Source organism: Notolabrus celidotus, chromosome 12 (assembly GCF_009762535.1).
Source record: "Notolabrus celidotus isolate fNotCel1 chromosome 12, fNotCel1.pri, whole genome shotgun sequence".
NCBI lineage: Eukaryota > Metazoa > Chordata > Actinopteri > Labriformes > Labridae > Notolabrus > Notolabrus celidotus.
This window is the reverse complement of record NC_048283.1, coordinates 4645789-4668993: the sequence shown is the minus strand read 5'-3', so window position 1 is coordinate 4668993 and position 23205 is coordinate 4645789. Positions and strand designations below refer to the sequence as shown.

At 39.4% G+C, this 23205-nt stretch overlaps 1 protein-coding gene across 2 annotated transcripts in view; it reads left to right on the top strand.

Moving 5' to 3' along the window:
* Positions 1-23116, top strand: part of LOC117822801 (glucocorticoid-induced transcript 1 protein) — a 33101-nt gene extending 9985 nt beyond the window's left edge. Inside the window, exons 4-9 of one of the 2 annotated variants that reach the window (XM_034697718.1) lie at positions 9800-9889; positions 14784-14906; positions 15774-15911; positions 18329-18518; positions 20227-20347; positions 20724-23116. In XM_034697718.1, coding sequence (XP_034553609.1) covers positions 9800-9889; positions 14784-14906; positions 15774-15911; positions 18329-18518; positions 20227-20347; positions 20724-21078 — 1017 coding nt within the window. In that variant the 3' untranslated portion in view covers positions 21079-23116. Of the gene's footprint in view, positions 1-9799; positions 9890-14780; positions 14907-15773; positions 15912-18328; positions 18519-20226; positions 20348-20723 lie in introns of both variants that reach the window. The other variant, XM_034697717.1, reaches the window with a different exon arrangement.
* The last annotated feature ends 89 nt before the right edge of the window (positions 23117-23205 follow it).

Here is a 23205-nt window from a genome sequence, read left to right as displayed (position 1 = left end):
GACAAAATAATCCTTTTATTATTCACTAAAGTCAACAGGGACGTTTGCTGTGTTTTACAGCTATAAAGACAAAAATATATCTTGTGAAAAAATTACTGAGCGTGCAATATCTGTTCCATTACTTGATTAATCACCAAAACAATCAATAGAAAGCTTGACTACTAGAATTATCGATTACCACAGCCTCACACCCGACCACTGTATCCTGAGATATTACAGACCTGCATCGTTGCGATGGGAGGACCAGTCCACCCTGTTTAAGGGTTTGTTTGGAGCATATATGCCCCATGGGATTTGTGGTGAAATACTCCTCTGACATTGCGTGATCTGGGGTTATCTTTGACTTGACCAATGAATCAGATGTTTCTCAATACAGGCGTGTGTGTTCAGTACTGATGACAGTGTTTCATGCTTAGTTTAAAAAGTGTGCACCGTCTATGGAACCAGGAAATACTGACACGGCTCTTCTTTGCACTGGACTGTCCTGATAATCATCTTGATTTTTTTCATATCATGATTTTAAAAGTGTTGCAACATTTCACATGGTGTGTTAATATCTTGATTAAGCACAAAACAGTAAATGGCTAAAAATGGTTGCTTCTAAGAATTGAAGTTGGTGGTGTGGAGGCCTTGATAACACTAATCTTCAGAGGCATGGGGTCCCTGGAGGTCCAGCGGTTGAGGTCCGTAACACATGACTAGCAAAAAGAAAAAAAGAGAACACCCAAAAAGTTCTGAGACAAAGAGAGGAGGTGAAACATCAGATAACAAAGACAATGAACTTTGTCCTCTTTTAAACAAAGTTGTTTTAACACCAGGTGTCCAAACTTCCTGATCTGGCTCATGAGGCGTCACCTATCGATCCTCATGTTGTATCTGTTGTCGGGTTATTGATCTCTGAAGTGTGCTGCAATGCTCAGAGTAAGAGACATATTCAAAATGTTTATGAACTTGGAGGGAGTAAGTGACTTTTCAAGTTTGAGGAGAAGCACAAAGAAAAGATGGCTGCACAAGAAGGACCAGCAGCCTGTTGCACCAACTGGGTGTAAGTTCAAACGTAGCCTAGTTTGAACACAATTTCTCATTTAGGATGGAGTTTACACTCTACTAACGTTTTGGGCGTTGCACCGGCTGAGATAGTTCCAATGTTAGCATAACTTACAACTTAATTCTTACACTTTGCTCCTAGTAGGTGTAAAGTCCTCTGTAGAGTATATCAGCTACCATGGAGCGTCGTTTTGAAAGGTGGGATGAGCCGCAAGAGATTACATCCTTGGGAAAAATATGATGACCAAGATTTGTGCTCCTGAGTATTAACATATGTTGTAGTTGATAACTTTACCACTTGATGTCACTGTTATTATACACACACCGTAGATTAAGACTTTAGGCTATAGTTATCACCTTACTTTAGTTTGTTTCAGCTGTTGGTCAGTTCCGAGAAGATTAGGCACGAAAGATAATGCATCAAAATTGGTGCTTTCCTCTGATTGGCTGCTGGAAGTGTAAACATATCTGCGGTCTACTAGTTAAGATGAACCTTACGTCTCAGTGGTGCAACCAAACTGTGACACAACTTAAGTTACAATCTAACTCGTTTCAACCATAGACTGTATAAAATATGGACGTAGTATCCGTGACGTCACCCTCAGAGCTGTTTGGAAGCCAATCGACGGCGGCAGCCATATTGGAAATGCGGAACTCAACCAGGCATAGTGTGACGTAAAGGGGCGGAGTTTGAGCCTCCACAACAGCTATGTGTTCCTGACCGGGAGTCCACTCAGTCATGTCCTTATTTGGGCAAAAACTCGTAATCTTAATATCTTCTGAACCGTCGCGTTAGAAAAAAATTCACCCCCCGTACAGTGTGTGCCGATAGAGAGATTAGCTACGTAGGGCCAAGCCATTTTTTGAACCAAGCTGTAAACATGTTTATTAACCCATTAAGATCTAAAACACCTGCTAAAAATGCCTTTTAAAAACCTAAGCATACTTTGTACACAACCTCTGAAAACCTGAAGATTTTCTGGAAAAAAAATCTGAGTTGTCAAATTTCACTAAAACCTTTATATCTCAGCCTCTGGAGCAGATAGAAACATGAAATGAAAACCATTTGATAGTTTAGAAATTGGACTTTAATTGGAACTTCATGACTTTGCTCCTATGTGCATTAAAATCTTTCAAAAAATCATCAAACAACAAAAATATTAAAAATATAAATTAAAATGATTACAAAATATTTTTTCCTGCAAGCGCATTTCATTGGTCACGTCTTCGTAAAAAAAATCCCAAAACATGCACGTCATTCCACCATGTGTATTTCAGTGAATCACTGCATTTCATTAGTCACATCTCTTGAAAATGATGACACCCTCTGAAATGACCTACACGTTGCATCCGGCCTTAAAGGTAAATACGTGTCTAAATGGGTCAATGCTGCAAAGATTGTCTTTTCTGAATGGGTGTGTATGTGGTTTCTGGTGTTTCTGCAGCCAGCCTCAAGCGGATTCTCGATAAAACTTCCGCATGGGCTTCATAGTTTGAGACCGGAGGTTGCCGCTTGGTTTCAACGTATGGTTTAGTGAAGACTTAACACCCTAAATTAAGACACAACTCACACACAGCTGGTGCAACAGGCTGCAGGTGTGGTTGAATAATCATGAACTGGAATGAACTGAACCAATGCGTTCCACATTGAGCTCAAGTCAGTTAAGTTTGACGAATCACAAACACCGTCAAGATGTCAAAGTCTTTCAAACCCCTTTAAGGCATGGGCGTCTGGTACATGCCCAAATTAAACACCCACTTCTACCTTTTCATAGCGGCTTGTGGTGGTACATAATAACTAATTGTTGGTTTCTGTCACAGTGGCTGGTGAAAGTGACACAGTAACAAGCTGTTAGCAAAGATTTTTATAGTGATCTGGTGGCTGAGTCTGCTGCCAATGAAAGTCCTAATAGACTCTGCTGTAAATATTCAGATGTCCTCTCACGCCACTGCCTTCTTGTATTCATTATAACACTTCATTACACGTATGTATGGATTTCACATCCAGCAAAGATAGCAGCCACACATCATCACCCACTAATCTTTCCACATTACTGATAGCGATACACTTTTACTCAGAATGTTCAGTTTTATGTTTGGTAAAGTATTGCCTATGTATGCTCATGACAAGGACCTTCCCCTCTTTGCCCACAAAAGCCTTTCATGTTTCTGAATGGGGACCGCCAAGCTTCATTTACATGGGCTCCATCCTTTAACCCCTAATTTGCCTCGCATGTCTTTGTGTTGAGGCTGAGGAAGTGGTGGGAGGGCCTTGCAAGAATTCTTGAAGTGGCTGTATGCAGAGTAAACACCTCTAATTGCAGGGTTCCTGTGCAGCCCTGGAGAGCTTGGAGATGTATGGAAAATCAATTTTGATGATAATCAGGTCTTTGAGATGTTATTGCTAAAATGTCTTGGTACATGTACACAGAATCTTGTAGGCTGGATGTGTTTCTGGCTGCATTGTGATGTTTGTCTGTTTCTTACAGTCACATGGCCTCGGCTACATTTCCCAGACGTTATAAGTGAAGTTCTGATTGAAGGCAGACCAAAATGAAAATCCACTTGAGGGATTTATGTCTGTCATTGCTGTGGAAATATGAGATGGAAAACATTTGGCTGTGTTGTAATGATGTGGGAGAGAGTGACACACTTGACAGTCCTCGAGCGATTAAACGCACAGACTCCCCCAAGGATAGCCGGAGACCACTTCCTGTTAACAAGCAATGCCTGGGCCCAGCTCTTTTATAAGAAAACAACAGCAGAGAGCAGCAGACAAAAGGTCCCTGGCCTCTTTTGTTGTGCTTTGCACAAGTTCAAGACGGCCTCTCCTTTGAGCTGTAATGTAGCCTCACATGGAGGTGAAGTTGTTTGCACCTGTCCCCCAGGCTAAAGCTGAGGCGGGGAGAAATCCCACTGCTTACCACCTGGCCCTCGTGGATGCACGGCCCGCCTGCCTTTTGTGTGGGAGTTGAGGAGCAGAGGGTCCATACATATGCTAATCGCTGTTCCGGGATAGGTCTGTGTGCCCTAGGCCCTGTGGTTACAGAACACAGAGAACGTCTGTATGAAGATTAGGGCCCTGACACACCAAGCCGACCTCAAAGAACCAGCACCGACAAAAGCAGTCTGATCAAACAGTGTGTGTTGCCTCACGTCTTTCCATGAAAGTTGAACATGACATGAGTGTTAGAACCGATGGGAGGCTGACGGCTGGACATTCAATGTATGTTCTGCATCTGCGTGTAAGATTGAGGGAATAACTCATCAGTCTGTAATCTGAAAACAACAGCTAGACAATCATACCAACTCACCAGCTTATTTCTAGTCTCTCTTCATTATAATCCAGCGATAAAGAATCTGTGATTAACATTTACTGTCATTTTTTACTTCTCTTTGCAAGCAGCTCAATTACACCACTGTTGCCCAAAAAATGCTTAATGATGCATTGCTGTTGCCAGATAGCTAACTTCGGTTTTGTGTGTTAAAGTCGTTGGGTAGACACGCTCAATTAATGCTAGTTTAGTGCTGTATTATACGGTATTCATGCCAACTTTTTACGCTTTGTGCTTAATGGAATGATTTATATACTGGAGATGACAGGTTCTCTAAACTTTCCAGACCTGGAATCGAAATATGGAAACCAAACTTCCGACCATAGATACAGATGATTAAATTGATTTGCCATCTTGCTAAAAATACTCTTGGTAGTAGTGACAGGAAGGCTATTTTAGAGAGACGCATATCTCTGAGTGGTTTGTAAGGTGCGAGTGTAGTTAGCATAAAGTGTGTCCGCCTTAAATTGCTGATCACCCTCAAATTTGATTCCCAAACTATTCAAGAAGCTGTGAAATATGACCACAGTTGGGCACCTTGATTGCAGTAAATTGGTTTATCTGAATAAGGTGAGTGAAGTTTGAAGCAAGGAGGAACAAATGCCATCTATGGTATGCTCAGTTTTCAGACTTGCAAAAGATAACAGATACCAAACTACCAAATCACAATGCGTGTTCCCCTCATCTCTAAATGATAGCAGCGGCACTCTGCTCGCATGTCTCGGCATGCAATCCAAACAAACCCGCACAAACTCCACTGCAATTCTATTGAAGCCCAGTCATTATTTCCTGCTTTGGAACGGAGCTGGATTCTTGAGGATGTTGTCTGCATGTAACCCCTTTTGGGTGGGAATCATAATGGGAAGCAAGCTGCAGGCCAGTTTAATCTTCACAGCGGTACATTATCAGGCCCAACACCTGGCACACAAGCCTGAAAAGCACACAGTTCAGGCCGGAAGTTCAAGAGCTAGCGTGATAAAAGGGCCTCTGAGGTAAATAAAGGTGGGTGTTCTTGTTTACAGACAATTTGTTTTAGGGGCGACAGAGTCAATCAAGAAAGATAGCCTGCAGTGTTTTTAACTGTCTCGTCTGGCTGTGGATACCTGGGGGAACATTTGGAGTCGGATTGCTAACGGAGTCAGCCAATGAGATTCCTATGCAGGGCGTAAAATTAACGTTTTACCTCATCTGCCATTGGCTAGTGACCTCCCAAAGTTTTACCGGCCAAATAAAAAAATCATGCCTTATTTGATTTAAAATAATTCCCATACATTTTTATTATGAAAATACAACTTTAGCATCACTTGAAGTATAACCTAATAAAAAAGCAATAATCTAATTCTATCTGTACATAACTGTATTCTTTATTTCAAGGTGACTGCTGCAACATCATGTATTGGAAATATTTAAAAGTGCAACCTTTTACATTGACAGAGTGAGCCAAAAGTCTGTCTCACAGCTTCACGCCGGGAATGTCGCCACATCTTCATTCGAATCGCTCTTCCCGCCGTGCTTCTTCAAGCAAAGGGAATGAATAGAACTCCAGTAGCTGACGTAAACGCCGTCCCCAATGTACCAAATCACAACACAAGTACAGCGCGCCACAAGGGTAAAAATAGCCTGACAGTCGGCAGAAATGGGCGAAAGTATGAAAACAAAACCTCACATGCAATACAAAATTTTCCATCGGCCACTGGCGGGTGTGTGTTTTTGTTTTACATACCAAACTAATTTTTTACATGCCATTGACGGCAATGGCAGGTGTAAATTTTACGCCCTGTCCCTACGTGATACCTGTGACCTGCTGAAATTTTAAAGAAATCAATCAATCAAGCTTTATTTATAGAGAACCTTTCATACAAATCAAATGCAGCCCAAAGAGCTTTGCAACGATTGAAAACTAGAGAGAGGCAGAAATAGTAAAATTTGGAAAGACATATTAAAAAACAAAGATGGATTTTAAAAATAGAGACTAATGCACACCGACAACAATGAAATATGTGTAATTAAAATAAGTTAAAGCGTCAAATTAATATTAAGAATAGAAATAGTTAAAATAAATCAATTTAAATATGGTATGGATAAGAGTTGAAAATAAAATGAAGGCTAAAAATAGTAGATACATTAATGAATAAATAAATAACAATTAAATAAGATAAACAGTTAGAATTAATACAATAACAAATTTAATTTAAATCAATATGAAAGTAAAAAGTAAATAATAAAATTGTAAAACCTTACATTTAAAGGCCAGACTGAATAAATACGTTTTTAGTTTATGTTTAAAAGTCTCAATATCTCCAGTTCCCCTCAAATCCTCTGGAGACAGAAAGTCTTATTCTTGTACATTAAGGATTGCTGTTATTCAATTTACAGTAAGTACAGATATGCTCACCTTTTTTTTTTTTTAATTAAAAAAGGACTTTTGATTTAAAGCAAAGAAAATTCTCAGCTGTGAATATCTGACCTGAGTGGTTTTCAAATACAACACCACTTCATGCTTTCTCTTTCCTCTCAAAGGTCAAATTCATTTTCTACCAAAAGCAGTAGAAGCCCTATACGTACCACTTGCTGCCAAATAAGAGCGTTTCACATTTCACTGAGTTACAAGTAGTGAGCAGCATGCCCTACTTGACGTCATAGAACATCTGTGAGAACTTAGTTTTTCCTCAACAGCTAAGTCCACAACTCCATAAAGCCTCTCTGCCCTTTTAGAGAAAACTGCATTCTGCATGAGGAGATTAGGCTGCAGCATTCAGTCCCTCAATGTTTGGCAGAGGCATCAAACAGCACAAGCCAGTCCGTAGGCCATGCACAAAATGTTAATGCTAAAAGCTAGCTACACATCTGCCGTCCAGTGTGGCCCGGCACAGTGGTCCCTTTTATAAGAGCACAAGCACCCATTTAATACGCTGTCCTTTTCTAGGGGAGGGGGGGAACCAGCGCCAGCAATCCAGTGCAAACGACTTCACGGGTGTTCCTCATTATTCACAGTGTGATATTCCATATCATAGGGCAAGGCTTGTGCATTAGCGGGAGAGAGCCATAGAGGTTTTTCTGTTTGTGTGGGGTCAGGCATAAGGCAGAGTGTGGACACTGACATTTAAGATGTTTCGTACCACTGTGCTGACCATTAAACGTCAGATGTTTGAGGATTTGTTTGAGGACCAGAGGCACTGTTGATACGCATAATCAGGGGGAAGTATGTGGTTTTCAGACGACCCTATGAAACATCCTCAGTCTGTTTCTGCTTTTGCATATATTTACATAACTTAACCGTTTCCTGGTTGATGGAGTAGAGGGACATGTGAAAGACATACTCAGTGGGACAGAACTGCCTCTATGCTCTCTAGCAGGGAGTGTTTTGTATTTCAGATGTTTTCTCACTGGAGTACTAACAACATCAAATCTCTCTGTAGACTCATTGACCCAGTATAGGCCCAGTATTGTGCTGCACATATTACACCAAACCCCTGTCGTATATGAAGGCAAAACAAGGAAACCAGGTTGTGGGAAACAGCTGCTAGTTAAGTCCTTGTAAATGTCACCTGTGGCTGACAAGGTAGCCTTCTGGCAGGTAACCGTATATTACTCGGTAGCTCTGTAATTATTTCCTCAGACTGAGCTTGGCTTGGTTAAAGGGTGGCTGATTTTTGGAATGTCAGTTAAGCAGGAAGACAGATAAATGAGTTTCAAGTCCTGCCAGAGATGTATTTATCTTCACTGGGATTACTAATAGAAGCAAACAAACATGCGGTGACTTTATATATTTCCTGTTGTATGTAGCTCTCTCCTGAGGGATGGTATCTCATGACTGTTTTCCTCATTTCTCATTGATTCCAGATTTTCAGCTTTACTTTTGAGCACACGGCACTCATTACAGCTTTCACCCTCATATTTCTCAGCCGCCTCCCCCGACATTCTACAATTCAGATATTTACTTAACGCTTTCATCCGGGGTGTCCTGACAATGAGTGGGATCAAAGGCTTCATCAGGATTTTTTATTAGAGACCTTTTTGTAAGCTTCTAGTCTTGCTCAAGATTTTGTTTACTCAAAACGAATGTACACTACCAGTCAAAAGTTTGGAAACACCTTCTCATTCAAGGGTTTGTTTTTATTTTAATTATTTGAAACACTGTAGATTAATACTGAAGCCATCAAAACTATGAAAGAACATATATGGAATTATTTAATTATCAAAAAAGTGTTAAACAAAGCAGAATATGTTTTATAGTAGCCTTGTGGAATCTGTCTCATGTTTTCATATTAATCACTGGGTGAATGGCTGACAACAGCACACACAATACTGAATTAACATTAACTGCAGATAGAATCCTTGAGCCACCAATCAAAACCAAGACCATGGGTTATTTTTAGGGATGTGGGTATGTTGACCCAACAATTAAACCTTGTCACTACTGTTAGTCAACACCAGAATAGCAAATTATAATATTTTCATGACTGTAGGCCTGAAATCTACACTACCAGTCAAAAGTCTGGAAACACCTTCTCATTCAAAGGTTTGTATTTATTTTAATTATTTGAAACACTGTAGATTAATACTGAAGACATCAAAACTATGAAAGAACATATATGGAATTATTTAATGAACAAAAAAGTGTTAAACCAAGCAGAATATGTTTTATATTTTAGATTCTGTAAAGTAGCCCCCTTTTTCCTTCATGACAACTTTGCACACTCTTGGTATTCTCTCAGTCTGCTTCATGAAGTGGTCTCCTGGAATGGTTTCTAATTAACATGAGCCTTGTGAAGAGTTCATTTGTAGAATGACTTGCCTTCTTAATGTGTTTGAGACCATCAGTTGTGTTGTTCAGAGGTAGGGTTAGTACACAATGGATAGTCCTATTTGACTCCTGTTGTAATCCAGATTATGGCAAAACCAGATTATTTCATAGTTTTGATGTCTTCAGTATTAATCTACAATGTTGAAAATAATTCAAATAAATAAAAACCATTGGATGAGAAGGTGTGTCCAAACTTCTGACTGGTAGTGTATATGTGGTTACTAGTAGGTGAAGTGGTTACAGATATCCCAAACAAACAAAGTTCTACATGCAAACATTATTTGATATCTAGGAGCCTCTTACATTTGAGCATGTGTTCAACAAGACATCTGTGACCTTTCAGTTATCTGATCTGTTTCTGTTTAACACTATCGCATAAACAAATCTCAGATATTCAAAACCAGTTCATCTTACTCCCTCAGGATGCTGTCATGTTTTTAGATACATTTGCATTAAAAAAACAGCCATTTGTATTTATGTTTATGCAAAATGTATGACTGTTTTCCTTGCCACATTTTCATACTTAACATGCTTTACACCTACAATTCATCAAGTTTTAGATAAAACAGTATTCCGTTGTGTAGCTTATGTTTTGCATTTTGTGTTTCAGACTCCAGGTCTCTGGATTGATGAGGGAGCAGAACAGGGAAGTCCTCACCAGCGGTCAGCCTCCTGGGGAAGCGCTGACCACCTCAAAGAGGTAAATTCACCTGTATTTTCTCAGCTCTTCAGAGTCACAGCTGTCTCCGAAATAAAAACTCCAGAGAGAGTTGATTGAAACAGGGAATCTGCCACCTTTAGCTTTGATAAGAATTAGTTGAGTAAGTCAAAGTCTTGTTTTATTTCATAGAACATTACATTTGGTTTAAAATCATATCCTAGGGTGACGGTTTAGCCATAGACTTTATAATGGACATAGTATCAGTGACCAGAGGTTGCCACTTGGTTTTATCACAGCTGGTAGGGAAGGTGCCCCATGTACAGAATCTACAGTCCTCAGCACACTGGTCACAGAATCAAATCCAGTTCCTGACATGACTTGCTGCATGTTTTCCCAACTTTTTCCCACATTACCTTTCTCTCTCTACTCTTATCTCTCTAATAACCACAAAAATAATCATAAGGACATAAAAATAGAACCCCACTCCAGTCTTCTGTTTTGATAAAGTCAAAATAAATCCAGAGGTTCAAATTTGTAGCCCAAAATATTTCACCTAGGTGTTTATTATTTGACTGAACAGTATTTCTCTTTAACACTTAAATCTTCGTCACTAGCTTAGATTTAATTAAGTGAAATATCTTCTGAATGAGTAAGTGTTTGTTTATTGATCATAGATAGTTTTAATTTATTTTTAAAAGGAGTAGATGTTTACAGTTGGCTGGGCTCTGTTTATGTATCAGTATTTTAAAATGATGAAGCAAAGATAGCTTATATCTAATGTGCCCTGAATCCACAAAGAACTTTGAACTACACCAACATGAACTGTAGTCTTAAATTAAATGAATATATCTTCATGTTATCAAATCAATCAACTCACATTATTGTGTTTACTTGGCAGACACTGCAGGTATGGCAGGTTTTTGCTTTTGATGTTGGTGAGATTTATTGTACAGAGAGAAATATGCATTGAAGTAATAAGAGTTAATATCCACACATGTTGATAAGTGATTATAATGGAAACAGACAACGCTTTGAAGATTACTAATGTTATCAGACTGAAAATATTCACCCTGATATTGCTCACTATTTTGTCTGGAGCTGTAAGGGAATAATAAACTGGGATTTTCCTGCTTGTCATTAGTGATGTTAGTGTTGATATTTTTTGGCAGCACAGTATTTTTTTGTCACACTGATCCCAAAAAACAGTTTTCAGGAATGCAACGATTTTATATTTCTAATTAAGAAGGACAATTTTACATCCACATGGTCACAAGAAGTACAAAAAGTCATACTCTGATGTTGGATGTCTCAGGTATATAAAACTGCAGATCCAACTCTTGTTAAAATAAGATGATAATTTATTGATCCCTGTGGAGAAATTCAGTTGTTGCAGCAACACAGACATGGTACTAAGAAAATAATAGAGCACAAATAGAGAAAAAAATATATTTTTAAATAAAGTGAAAATTAAAAACACAAATAGAAAAAATACAAATACAAGTACAAATAGTTCAATAAAGAACAAATACAAATAGATAAATAAAAATAAAAGTATAAATAGATAAGTAAAACTACAACTACAAATAGATAAAGAAAAAGATAAATACAAATAAAAATAAATAGATAAAAATACAAATAGATAAATCAAAATAAAATAACAATAGAATTTAAAAGTATATACAAATGGTGTAAATAGTTGGAAAGTGACATGTTGATATGGTGTGATTATGGTATGATTATGACCAGGGTGATATAAAAGACAAAATATAACCTTCACTGTGAGGCAGTTAATGTGCAGTATGCAATATAAACAATTTGTCTATATGGATAACTAAATATGTCTGGATACAAAGATAGAGAATAGTTCAGTTGTAAATAAATAATAACATAACATAACATAACATAACATAACATAATATAATAATAAGGTAATGTTATTAGAATAAATGCATACTGAATATGTTTCTTACACTTTGAGACTTTCTCTCATTGTGTTCCCTTAATAACAGTATCATTATATATTTATTATATAGTCAAATAAACTGGATTTTCTTTTGTTTACAAATAACATTGACATCATCAATCTGAATGAAGAGGCCAGATTGTGTTCAAATATTCGCACAGCCAGTGCACACACCGTTTAGTCATTTCTGAGTCACGTTCAATTTTTCAGTCTGTTTTATTTGTCGGGGTCTGAGGTCAGTTTAAATATCATGCTCCTTAAGATCGGTTTCCACTCGGGTCTATCTGCTGGGCTCGGTGGCCAGCCGGCTGACCACATGGAGCTATTAGGTCTCCAAACTCTCCAAACCTCAGTCTAAATTTAACCTCATTCTCCCCTCTGTTTCCCACTCAGCTGCACACTTACATCTCATTATGGCCTTGTTGTTTTTGAGGCATGGTGCAGAAGCTCTTCTCGAGGGTAGAACAGCCATATTGTTCCCTCTTTAGCCTGCACTTGGAGAGCTGATTCATGGCAGCTCATCTTACCCAAGAGCCTTACAACACAGTAGAGGTTCATATTTTTCTGTTATGGCAACAAGAGCTGCATGCCATCAGAAAAGTTCCAAAATAATAACGGCACACAGATGTCTTGTTTTTTATTGACCTGAGGAGACTGTAATTATGAGAATTTGTAAACAGCCACGTGAACTGAAGATTTTCAAGAACTTCTTTAAGCAGATGAGGGATGAGCTCACAGAAGTAGGTACTAGAAACACCTCAGGTCACAGGTATGGAAATCCAATACTGCCATGTGTGTGTTAGGTGGAATGAGGTTGCTTTTACTCACATTAGTGTACAATTATGCAGACAATTTGGACTGAAGGTTGTTGGAAAAGATCTTTGGATATCATAATTACATTGTGATATTATTTTTTATGTATCAGGATATCCCCATCATGATTTCAGATCGATGATTGATCAAAATGAGAACACAGTTTTGATCTTTGGGTTCAGGGGATCAGATTCTCTCTCTGTAATTTCATCTCCACCCTCGCCTGTTTGTTCATTTCTGCCAGGAAAAAGAATTACTCTGGAGCCTCAAATGTGTTTGAACCCTAAACCCAACAAATCATGACTTCAGAGTCAAATGCAGCAGGACTTTGTTGATTGTGATACCCCTCATGTTGTTGCATTGCACATAAAGCTGTACTTGTTTTTGTAAAAGAACAAAGTAAAATACATGAAAGAATAAAGCAAATAGAGCTGCAGGAAAAACAAATTGAGGCAGAGACTTCTTAAAATCTTAATCATATTGAAGTGTAAATCCATGCACCACACCTAGGCCTGCTAGAAAGCCTTGGCCAGTGAACAATAGCACAGCAAATCAAGGAGCCTCAGTCTTTATCAGGCTCTGAGATTACATGGGGACGTTGCCTGGACATGTCTGTATAAATAGAGAGCTGTGGTCGGTCACTCAATGAACTTAGGGAACTGCATGTCACCTCCCTTAACCTCCGCAATTCCATGTGTGGGAGGACATCCACGAAAAGAGCAAGTCTCTTTGTTGACTGTGTTGCCAGGATTACAAGATCAGCAGTGAAGACCACACCTTTGTCTGCATAGTACAACTGCGTCTGTTTGGCTCACAAAGGGTATCCTGTTTTTTAGGCTGATATTGGGCCACATGCAGAAACACCCATTGACCTAGCTTGTTTCATCACCAGACATGCATTGCTGCTACTGGTGAAACAATAGTCAAGTCAGTCTCTGTGGGTTCACATAGCAGTGCAGCTTTTTGTGATATTAGAACCCAAGAACTCAATTAAAGCCGGCCAGCTCTCCACAAACAGAGAAGTAATACCAAGTATTCTTAAGTGTGGTAGTCACTGTTCCCCAAGCTGCTGCAAAAAGGAGAGACACATTGCTAAAAATGCAAATTGTCAAATTTAAATTTGTTTTTAGTTATGTGCATGGAATAATTGATCTACTTATTGATCAACTGATGAACTGAAAATGTCTAAAGTTTGATAGTTCAACATGCAGAACATTGCAGCATTATTATTCTATTTTTATTTGGCTGATGGTCATTAAAACAAAGTATCAAGTAAAATATATTTAACTCACGACTGCAACTAACTTCATATTTACACTGTCAATTAATCTCTCAATTATTTTTGATCAATCCAACATCTCTTTAATGTTCAAAACACAAGAAAACATAGGGAACTTTTTAACTTAAGCTTAAAATAATGTCTTCAGATGTTCACTAACCAAAGAAATGTGGTCGACTACTGAAACCAGAGAGAAGTTGGAGACTCAATTTGCAAGAAATTCATCATAAATATGATATATAATAAAAATAGATGGTTCTTGATCGACTGATGGGTGCAGAGATGATTTCAGAGGGCTTTAAGAGATGAGTAGGCATTTCTCTTAATCAGATTTTTATGTTTTCATTGATAAATTCATTAATTGAAAAATATTTGCTGGTTAATTAATTATGAAAAAAGTTGCTGGTTCCAGCTCTTCATGCAGGGTCTAACAGATCCTCTCCTCACAGATCATTTCTACACAACTCTTCTTTCTTGCCTCTTCTGAATCTATGTAGAGCACTGAAAGCTGCAACCACTGAGTCACTGAAACTGAAACTGAGTGTAGGTACAGGAATATATCATGTGAGCTTAATCATCGACCATTCTAAACTGAAGAAATGCTTTAAAAGAAGAAAACATTCATTGAATTAAGAAAAACCTTTCCTCCACGGTGGCAGATGACCTGACATATTTCACATCCACAGCCTTCTGTGTTTGGCAGCTGTCAGGTGCTAATATCATTTCTCTCTTACATTGGAGCAGTGTGCTTATCATTGCCTCGCTTCATTCCTCGACTGATGGTACGAGTTAAAACTCACATTGACATAACTGCTGCTGTCATCAGGACTTCTTTTACGAGCCTCTTTGTTAAAGTCAGGTTACTTTTCTTCCAGCAGATTGCTAAACTGAGACTGCAGCTGCAGCGCAGCAAACAGGTCAGCCGGCAGAGCAAAGACAGGGAGCAGAGCTCACTGCAGCTGTCCCAACAGGCGCAGCATGGCGTTGCATGCCAACCACAGGTGAGTTATTCATGCCAATAGTCATGCCTGGCCAACTGAGTCACCACCATGCTCTTTAAACTGAAAACATTAACCAACCCTGACTTTGTTGATGCAATATTTTAACCTGTAAGCAGTGACATGATAAGGTAGCTTAGCAGCCAAAGGGAAAACATACAAATGAAGCAGATAAACCTTATAAATGTAAGACCACTGCAGGTGCATGTAGCAGGGGTAGGCAAGGTGGATTTACATTTAATTTAACTAACTGTTTCAAATGTTTATCAGGGTTTGGGGACATTATAAGGTTGTAAGTACTTGGTGTTCTGTTTTAATAGAAGGTGTGATGTTTAAGTACCTGTATATTTGAACACCTTGTTATTCTGGGCTTGTCTAAGTGACATTTTGTGCTGCATCAACAGAAGAAATCTTGTTATTGAGTCCCCATCCTGACCAGTTATGTAAAGAAGAGGAAAGGAGACTGGGGATGTGTCTGGGCATGTCCCTCTCTCTCTCCTTGTTTACACCTCATTCATTACCAAATGCCCAGCAACGATACACATCGACCACTGTGGGAAGATGACATACACAATGATATGCTATGTCCCATACCTGCCTGTGCTAGATCACAATCAGAGTATGTTTTTGTTCCCTACGACATTTAATCCCGCTTCTCTAACACGTGTTTAACCTGAACGCCTCCACCCTTATAAATCTCATGAAACTGGATCAGCTACAATTCAATACTGCAAGCAGATCTTAGTGCAAGAAGAGAATAAGAAATATGGAGTGTTTATTTTATGGCATCATTGACCCAGATTTAATTTTTGTTTAGTTGATTTAAAGACACACTGATGCATGTGTGATGTTTTTATATCGTCTTTCCAGTACAAGGGAACTTCGTCAGCCTTGTCGGCTATCCCGGTGCCAAAGTCCTTCATATTCAGAGTGCCGAGCAGCGTGGAGGGCATCAACCACGAGCTAGAAAATGTGTTCATCAAAGAGGACTGGGAGCAGGTGATACAGGTACGGTTTTATAACACCAGCAGCAGATGGAGCAGGTCTTAACCCAGTTGGGTTACATGTCAGATTTGCGTTATGTCATGGAGATTGCTTATGAGAGCAGCCATGTGAGGACGGTTGCTCTTTTTCAATAGTTTACATGAAGAGGAGCTTCTTTGAGGAGTTTCTGACACTTGAAGTGTCTTTGTGTTTTATAAAGAGTAAGTATAGAGAGTAATAATAATAATAATAATAATACATTTATTATATTTATTATTATTATTATATTTATAGCACCTTTTAAAAACAGGTTTACAGAGTCCAAAACATAGGGAGTGAAAACACAAAAGCACATGACAATGGTTAGGAGAACTAAAATGAGTCAAGTACAAGACAATAATAAAAACCATGCAGAAATTAAAAAGTCAGTTGTAAGTTAAAGCTAGGGTTGGTAGTCTCGGAAAACTAGCATGAATTTGAATGTAGCATTTCCTCAGGACTCCGTCTAACCCCTCCCCCTTTTCCTCGGAGCTCCTCCAAAACGACGCCCCCACTCACATACACAAGCGCCGCTGATTTGCGACCATATGATCGTGACTGATTCAAAACCGGTCCTCAGCACATAGTTTGTGTTTTGCACTACGGCAACTCATGTCTCACTCAGCGGTAAGAAAACTTACTATCAATCCCAGCTTTAAGAAGTAAAAGCACATTTAAAAAAGTGTGTTTTTAAAAGAGATTTAAAAGAGGACAAGGACGTGGCTTGCCTGATCTCCTCTGGCAGCTCATTCCAGAGTGACGGGGCCCTGACTGCAAAGGTCCGGTCACCTCTGGTTTTTAACTTTACTCTAGGAAGTTCCAAGAGGAACCTGCCAGGCAGCAGTTGGGGACATACATCCTTAGACACTCACTTAGGTACTCAGGGGCCAGTCCATTTATGGCTTTAAAAGTGAGTGTTAACATCTTAAAAATGAATTCTAAAACTCACAGGCAACCAGTGAAGAGAGGCTAAAACCGGTGTGATGTGTTCCCTTTTATTAGTGTGTGTGAGGAGTCTGGCAGCGGCGTTTTGGTATTCAGTATTCAGGAAATACATTCAGTTCAGTCATTTAAAAAAGAAAAATGCAACACACTGTCTACCTGTTAATGTAACCTTTAAGCATATTCATTTAGGTTTATTTCAGATGATCTGTGTTGAGTCGAGTGCAGGTTCTGGGTAATAATTATAGGACAGTATGACGAGGCTCCGAAGAGTTCCCCTTTCTTCCATTCTGCTGACTCGGCACAAATGCAGTTAAAGCCACAATCTGTGACACAAGCGTAAACAAAAGCATCACATTCAAAACCAAAACCAAGGATCGGGAGTTCCCATTGCTCTTCAATTAATTGACACACACAGGCGGTGTGACGCACGGCAAACACCCACACCCAAACACCTTCTGCAGCGTGTCAGCTCTCCAGAGAAGCTGCATGTTTTCTAATTCTGTCAGTGAAATACTCTGACACTCTGGTTAGTCAAATGTCCTCTGCTGGAGCTGACGTTTCATTCACTCTTTCATATAATAAAGATGTAATGAAGTGTTAACATGAATCATTTAGAGATAAAGATGTAATGTGTGTGTGTATGGGGGGATAGAGATATACATGTGTAAAGTTGATTCAGACACAAATAGATTTATATTTCCCGTCAAAGCAGTCAAACTTAATCAACATGTACATGAATATGCCTCAGGTCAGAAATAGCTCTTCAGGCTGTGATTAAAATTTATAACATGCACACACACACAGCCTTGTAACGTCACTCAGTGGATTGTGTGCTCTACAGTTGGACAGCATATATCCTCACTCACATTGGATTAAATCGCCTCCAGGCAAGGGGACCTGTAAATCTTGTCTGGTGTGGGTTGTAAACCTTGGCAGGTCTGTAAAGCTCCCCCTCTTAGAAAGTAACGCACGCACACACACTAAACATACACATTAACACATGCATCACTACAGATTTAAAGCCTGCTGTGCACCAGGCCTGTTTCTTCCTGCCCTCTTATTTGAATCACCTGAGTCGATGCAGAACGGCTCTGCTCATCCCACCGCTCGTCTGCTGTCAATTTTTACCATCTGGTGTGATGTTTGCTTTCCTATTCACCCTTTAAACAGACAGACAAACACACCACAGGCATTCCCTTCGGTCATTCTTAAATTTAGGACGTTACAACTGATGCTCTTAACTCAAAACATCACGCAGAGGATGAGTGAATAGTTGATGAAGAATGGCGCAGGAATGCTTCATCACTTCATCTCAGTTTTCAAGGACGCGTCGATACATGTGTGATTGAATTTGACCCTCGAGTTATGATTCTCTGCACCTCCGCTCTGCTGTTTTTAGAATCATTGCACACTGACACATGACCATTAACCACCTCCTTCACCCTCTGACCTCACAGGCCATGGATGTTGTAGATGGCCGCCGGGCTCCTTTCCCTCCGCACCACTACAGCAGCAGCGGGGACACACGTGACACGGACACACAGGCACCTTCAAGTGGCGACTCCAGCCCGTTGCCCCGCCCCTGCAGCTCTGACCACCTCCACTCCCCTGATGGAAGCCCCTGTTCTGCAGAGGAGATTGACAAAGGTGAGCACCTGATTTATCGGCTTAGTGTCTTTCTGTTTAACATACCGAAGGGACATTGCCTCAAGTGATGTCACTGGAGTCAGTGTTCAATGGGTTTTATTTATTTTAATTATTTTCAACATTGTAGATTAATACTGAAGACATCAAAACTATGAAATAATCTGGTTTTGCCATAATCTGGATTTCAACAGTAGTCAAATAGGGCTATCCATTGTGTACTAACCCTACCTCTGAACAACACAACTGATGGTCTCAAACACATTAAGAAGGCAAGTCATTCTACAAATGAACTCTTGACAAGGCTCATGTTAATTAGAAACCATTCCAGGAGACCACTTCATGAAGCAGACTGAGAGAATACCAAGAGTGTGCAAAGCTGTCCTGAAGGAAAAAGGGGGCTACTTTACAGAATCTAAAATATTAAACATATTCTGGTTTGTTTAACGCTTGTTTGTGAATTAAATAACTCCATAGTTTTGGTGCCTTTGGTGTTAATGTAAAGTGTTTCAAATAATTAGAATACATACAAACCCTTGAATGAGAAGGTGTTTCTGAACTTTTGACTGGTAGTGTTAAAAATAAGAAACATTAAGTAAGAAGAAAGTAAGCCTAACAGACCTTTTGTAGCTGAATTCTCATCTCAACTTGCAGCAGAGGTCCAAAAGGCTCACCTGCTCTTAAGACATACCTTAACAGCTGTCAACAGTTGGAGTACATTGTGAGTAATGTAGGCGACAGAGTTTGTCAAGGAATGTGGAAATGTTGGAAAGAAAAGGACAATATTCTTGATTTTTCTGCATTCATGTGATCATTCACTGTTGAATATGTTATGCATCATGCTACAATCAAAGCCAAGTCAGTGGTGTTATCTTAAAGACAAGAATACAAGTGATTGTACCACAGCTGTATTGTGTCCTGTTTTAGCATTTTTGTATTTATTGGTAAATTGCATCTTGCAGGAGACTCAGAATGATTTTAAAAGGTCATGAAGTTGTTCCTAGGTCTTCAGTCTCATGGTTAATAGTGTGCAGACTGAAAGCCAGCCCAAGGGATTTAATACTTCTTCACTTGTAATGACAGCTGGCAGCAACTTCTTAATTTGCATCATAGTTATGTGTCTATAGATGGATTGTATTTTGTTTCAGTAAAGTTCGATCACTGAGCTCCTCGAATGCTTCTCTTTTAAATGTTCCTCGTGTCTCACACAAACACCGTCCAGAGAACTTCCTGTAATTCTGTAATTCAATTTTAGCCCTTGACTGCATTATTATAATTATTATAATTATTATAATTATTATTATCTTATTTAAATATTTATTTATCTATTTATTTCTTGTATTCATCTGATCTTGTTAACGCTACCTTAGTTTTAACTTTTCTTTCCACTCCATTAATTTAACTGAATATTTTTAAGTATTTTATTTACAATCATGCCTTTTATAATTTCACCATTGCTGTTGTTTTCTGTCTCTCTTTTATTCTGTGAAGAACTTTGGGCTGCATGTTTGTATGTATGAAAGGTGCTTTATAAATAAAGTTGAGTTAAAGTTAGATTCATTATAAGGACAAAAGTCCAGGAGTGTTTTTTTTGGAGTGAGACACATCCTAACTTTAAACACATCACAGCTCTTAAAAACAAACATCCAAAGGTAAGATGAGACAAATTTATAGCAAAGTAAAGATGTTCTGTTCTTCACTCTCATTTCAGACGGCGTGTGCAGCTCTCCTCTCCCAAAGTTCGCCACATCACCCAAACCTAACAACAGCTACATGTTCAAACGAGAGCCTCCTGAGGGCTGCGAGAAGGTCAAAGTGTTTGAGGAGATGGTGTAAGTATTTTTCTTACTTTTCATTTTATTTCATTGATTTATTATTCACTGCAGAAGATTATACAGCTCTACTGTCATCACTGTCTGTTCATGTTTTTAATGCACCCTCATATTTGACACCTCACTCCTGCCCTGATGTGTATCTGTGTGATTGTAGGATGTGTGAAAAGAAGAAACAATATGTTCAGTTCTCTGTTTCATGTCAGAGACTCAGATCCTGTTAAATGATAAAACAACAAAGCTAACAAGCAGCTTATTTGCATTGTGGGTGGCAGGGGTGAGGGCACAATGGCTTTGTTGAATAAACAACTTGCTTTTCATCCAAACAGTCACAGAAACAGAAAATAACACAGAGCTCCACTTCTTTTGTTTTCAGGTCCGGCAAATCAAAAGGCTTCCCCCTCTTCTCGTGCCCCGACAAAAACAAGGTGAACTTCATTCCCAGGGGCTCTGCCTTCTGCCCCGTCAAACTCCTCTGCTCCTCCCTCTTCTCCCCCGTCTCTCCCTCGTCCTGCCCCTCCGCCAACTCTGGTCTCCACGGCAACGACAGCCCAGGGCCTCAGGTGACCCCAACTCAACCCACTGCACCACTAGCTACCTTTCCGGCCTCCGCTGACTGGAGCACCGACACAAGCACAGGCATAAACACAAACAACAGCACAGACAGCAGCCAGAGCCCCGACGCAGACGTGGGGAAAGACGGCTCGGCACACCTTCTCCTCACTAGCTAGTCCTCAGGTATCCACGATCAAAAAAACCACCTGCTGCTGAAACAGCTCGGCGTGACAGGTGGCATGGTTTTAAAATGAAAGAAAAACCTTGAAAAAAAAGCAAAAAATAATCCTTGCACTCCGTTAGTCCTAACGTTAGCCAGCAGGGAGTGCCCAAGGTCTGAGGATGACAAACATCCAGCAACATTTCTGCCCGGTCGCAGCGTCTGTTCCACCGTTAGGGAACTCAAAAAGCGCTCGATGGATGGCTTCATAACTATCGACCGGACATGAGAGAGTTCTGACCTTGGGCACCACTTCCCTTAAACCCAGAACTAACCTAGCCTTCTCCTCTGTACTCTGTACCAGGACAGAACCAGTAACAGAAATAGCTTTGCTTTTGTTTGCAAAAAAAATAGAAAATACAGCACCAAATATTGTGTTACGTAGTGCCTGCAGTTTAATCAAGATACAACATAAAAAGGAGGAACCTAAACTTTCATAAGAGACAACTCTGAGGTGTCAGAGAAACATATTCTGTTCATGTTATCTAACCAGCTTCTTAGCTGTTCAGTGTTCAGCCAGCTAACAACTTTAGTGTGTATACATAAGCTTTTTGACAGAAGGGGAAAGTGATTAGCTTCATATTTACCATATCAGGATGTCTTACAGCCAGAATGCATTGCCCCACATTAACCACAATGTTTGCACTTGTTAAGACATGGCTCAGAACGATTACAAGCCATGGCCTATTTTCTATTTGTTTATTTTATAGTGTTTGTAGCACAGTGTCTATGTGAAACCAGCGGTTACTTGAGTGCAGGCTACACCCGACGAGTATACAAGCCAAGACCTAGATCTGCATTTCTAGTCTGGTCACTGTAATAAAAAAAAGAAAGAAAAGAAACTTGGTTAGCTCAACACAAAATGCATATCAGCTGTTTTCAGTGACCAAATAACCAAACACACGAAGCACACAGCTCCCCTATAACTTTGTTTTATTGCCCCTGTCTACACAGAACAGTAACTCAGGTGAAGTGGAATGTACTTGCTCGGACTATGTTGCCTTTCAAAGTGTTTGACGTTCTTTCTCCAGAAAGACATTCCAGTCTTTTGCAGAAATGTTTTATTTTTATTCTCCCCGGAGAGGGGCGTTATTACGAACTGAATCGACTGATTGAAGTCACAGCTTGTGACGAGATGACTTTGAATTAACCTGTTCAGGTAAGAGTTTCAGGTGCTATGAAACATTCCACAGATCAGCTGCGAGAACTCAAGTTAAACCTAACTAGCTATATAAGCTACACCCTCCTCCAATGAGAAGTTGATAAATATGTCCTTTGTTACATCCCCTTTGTTAAATATGTACCAAAGTGAGAACCGATGAAACGCCTGTCATATATTAGGGACAAGAGGGCCTGTTTTTTTGCACCAGAAGCAGGAAGTTTATGTGCACTTTGTTTTGTTTTGAAAACAGTTCAGCGACATGTAAACACTGGTTCTTAGTGTTTCTAACTTAGGGATAATCTTTAGACCAACGCCGGAGCACTTACGTGGAAGTGAGATGATAATCACTATTTTTATTTTAGACCAGTTTGTAAGTTAAAACAATCAGAACTTGAGTGTGCAATTGATTTTGTTTGAATTAAATCTACACTAACAACTTTGGTGTAACACAGTTTGGCTCAATAATATACAGATCCAACTCGCCCAAACTTTTCCTGCACAAGTTTTATCTCCACAACGTTAAAAAAAAAGAGACTGATTTATTTAACTGCTTCATGTTTCATCCCAAAACTTTGCTCCATCAAGCCCACTTACCACAGAAACACAAATCTGAACAATATGCAACACATTCCACAAAGTTTAAGTTGATAACTTTTCTGCTCACAGCTTCAGGAGTTCCAATCATACTAACACTGATTTTATTCACAAGCTCATTGTGCAGTGCGGATAAGATATGGTTGCCATGTTCGGCAACGATGATTCAGTTCTACTGTGTATTACGCATTTTTATGTAGATCTTGTGTGTTTTTCAATAAAGAAAACAAAAAACGTCCTTTCTGTTTGGGTATGTAATCTTTTCAAAGGCAGACACATCGACTCGTAGCATCAGGAGCGTGACATTTATATACACCCGGGAGGTCA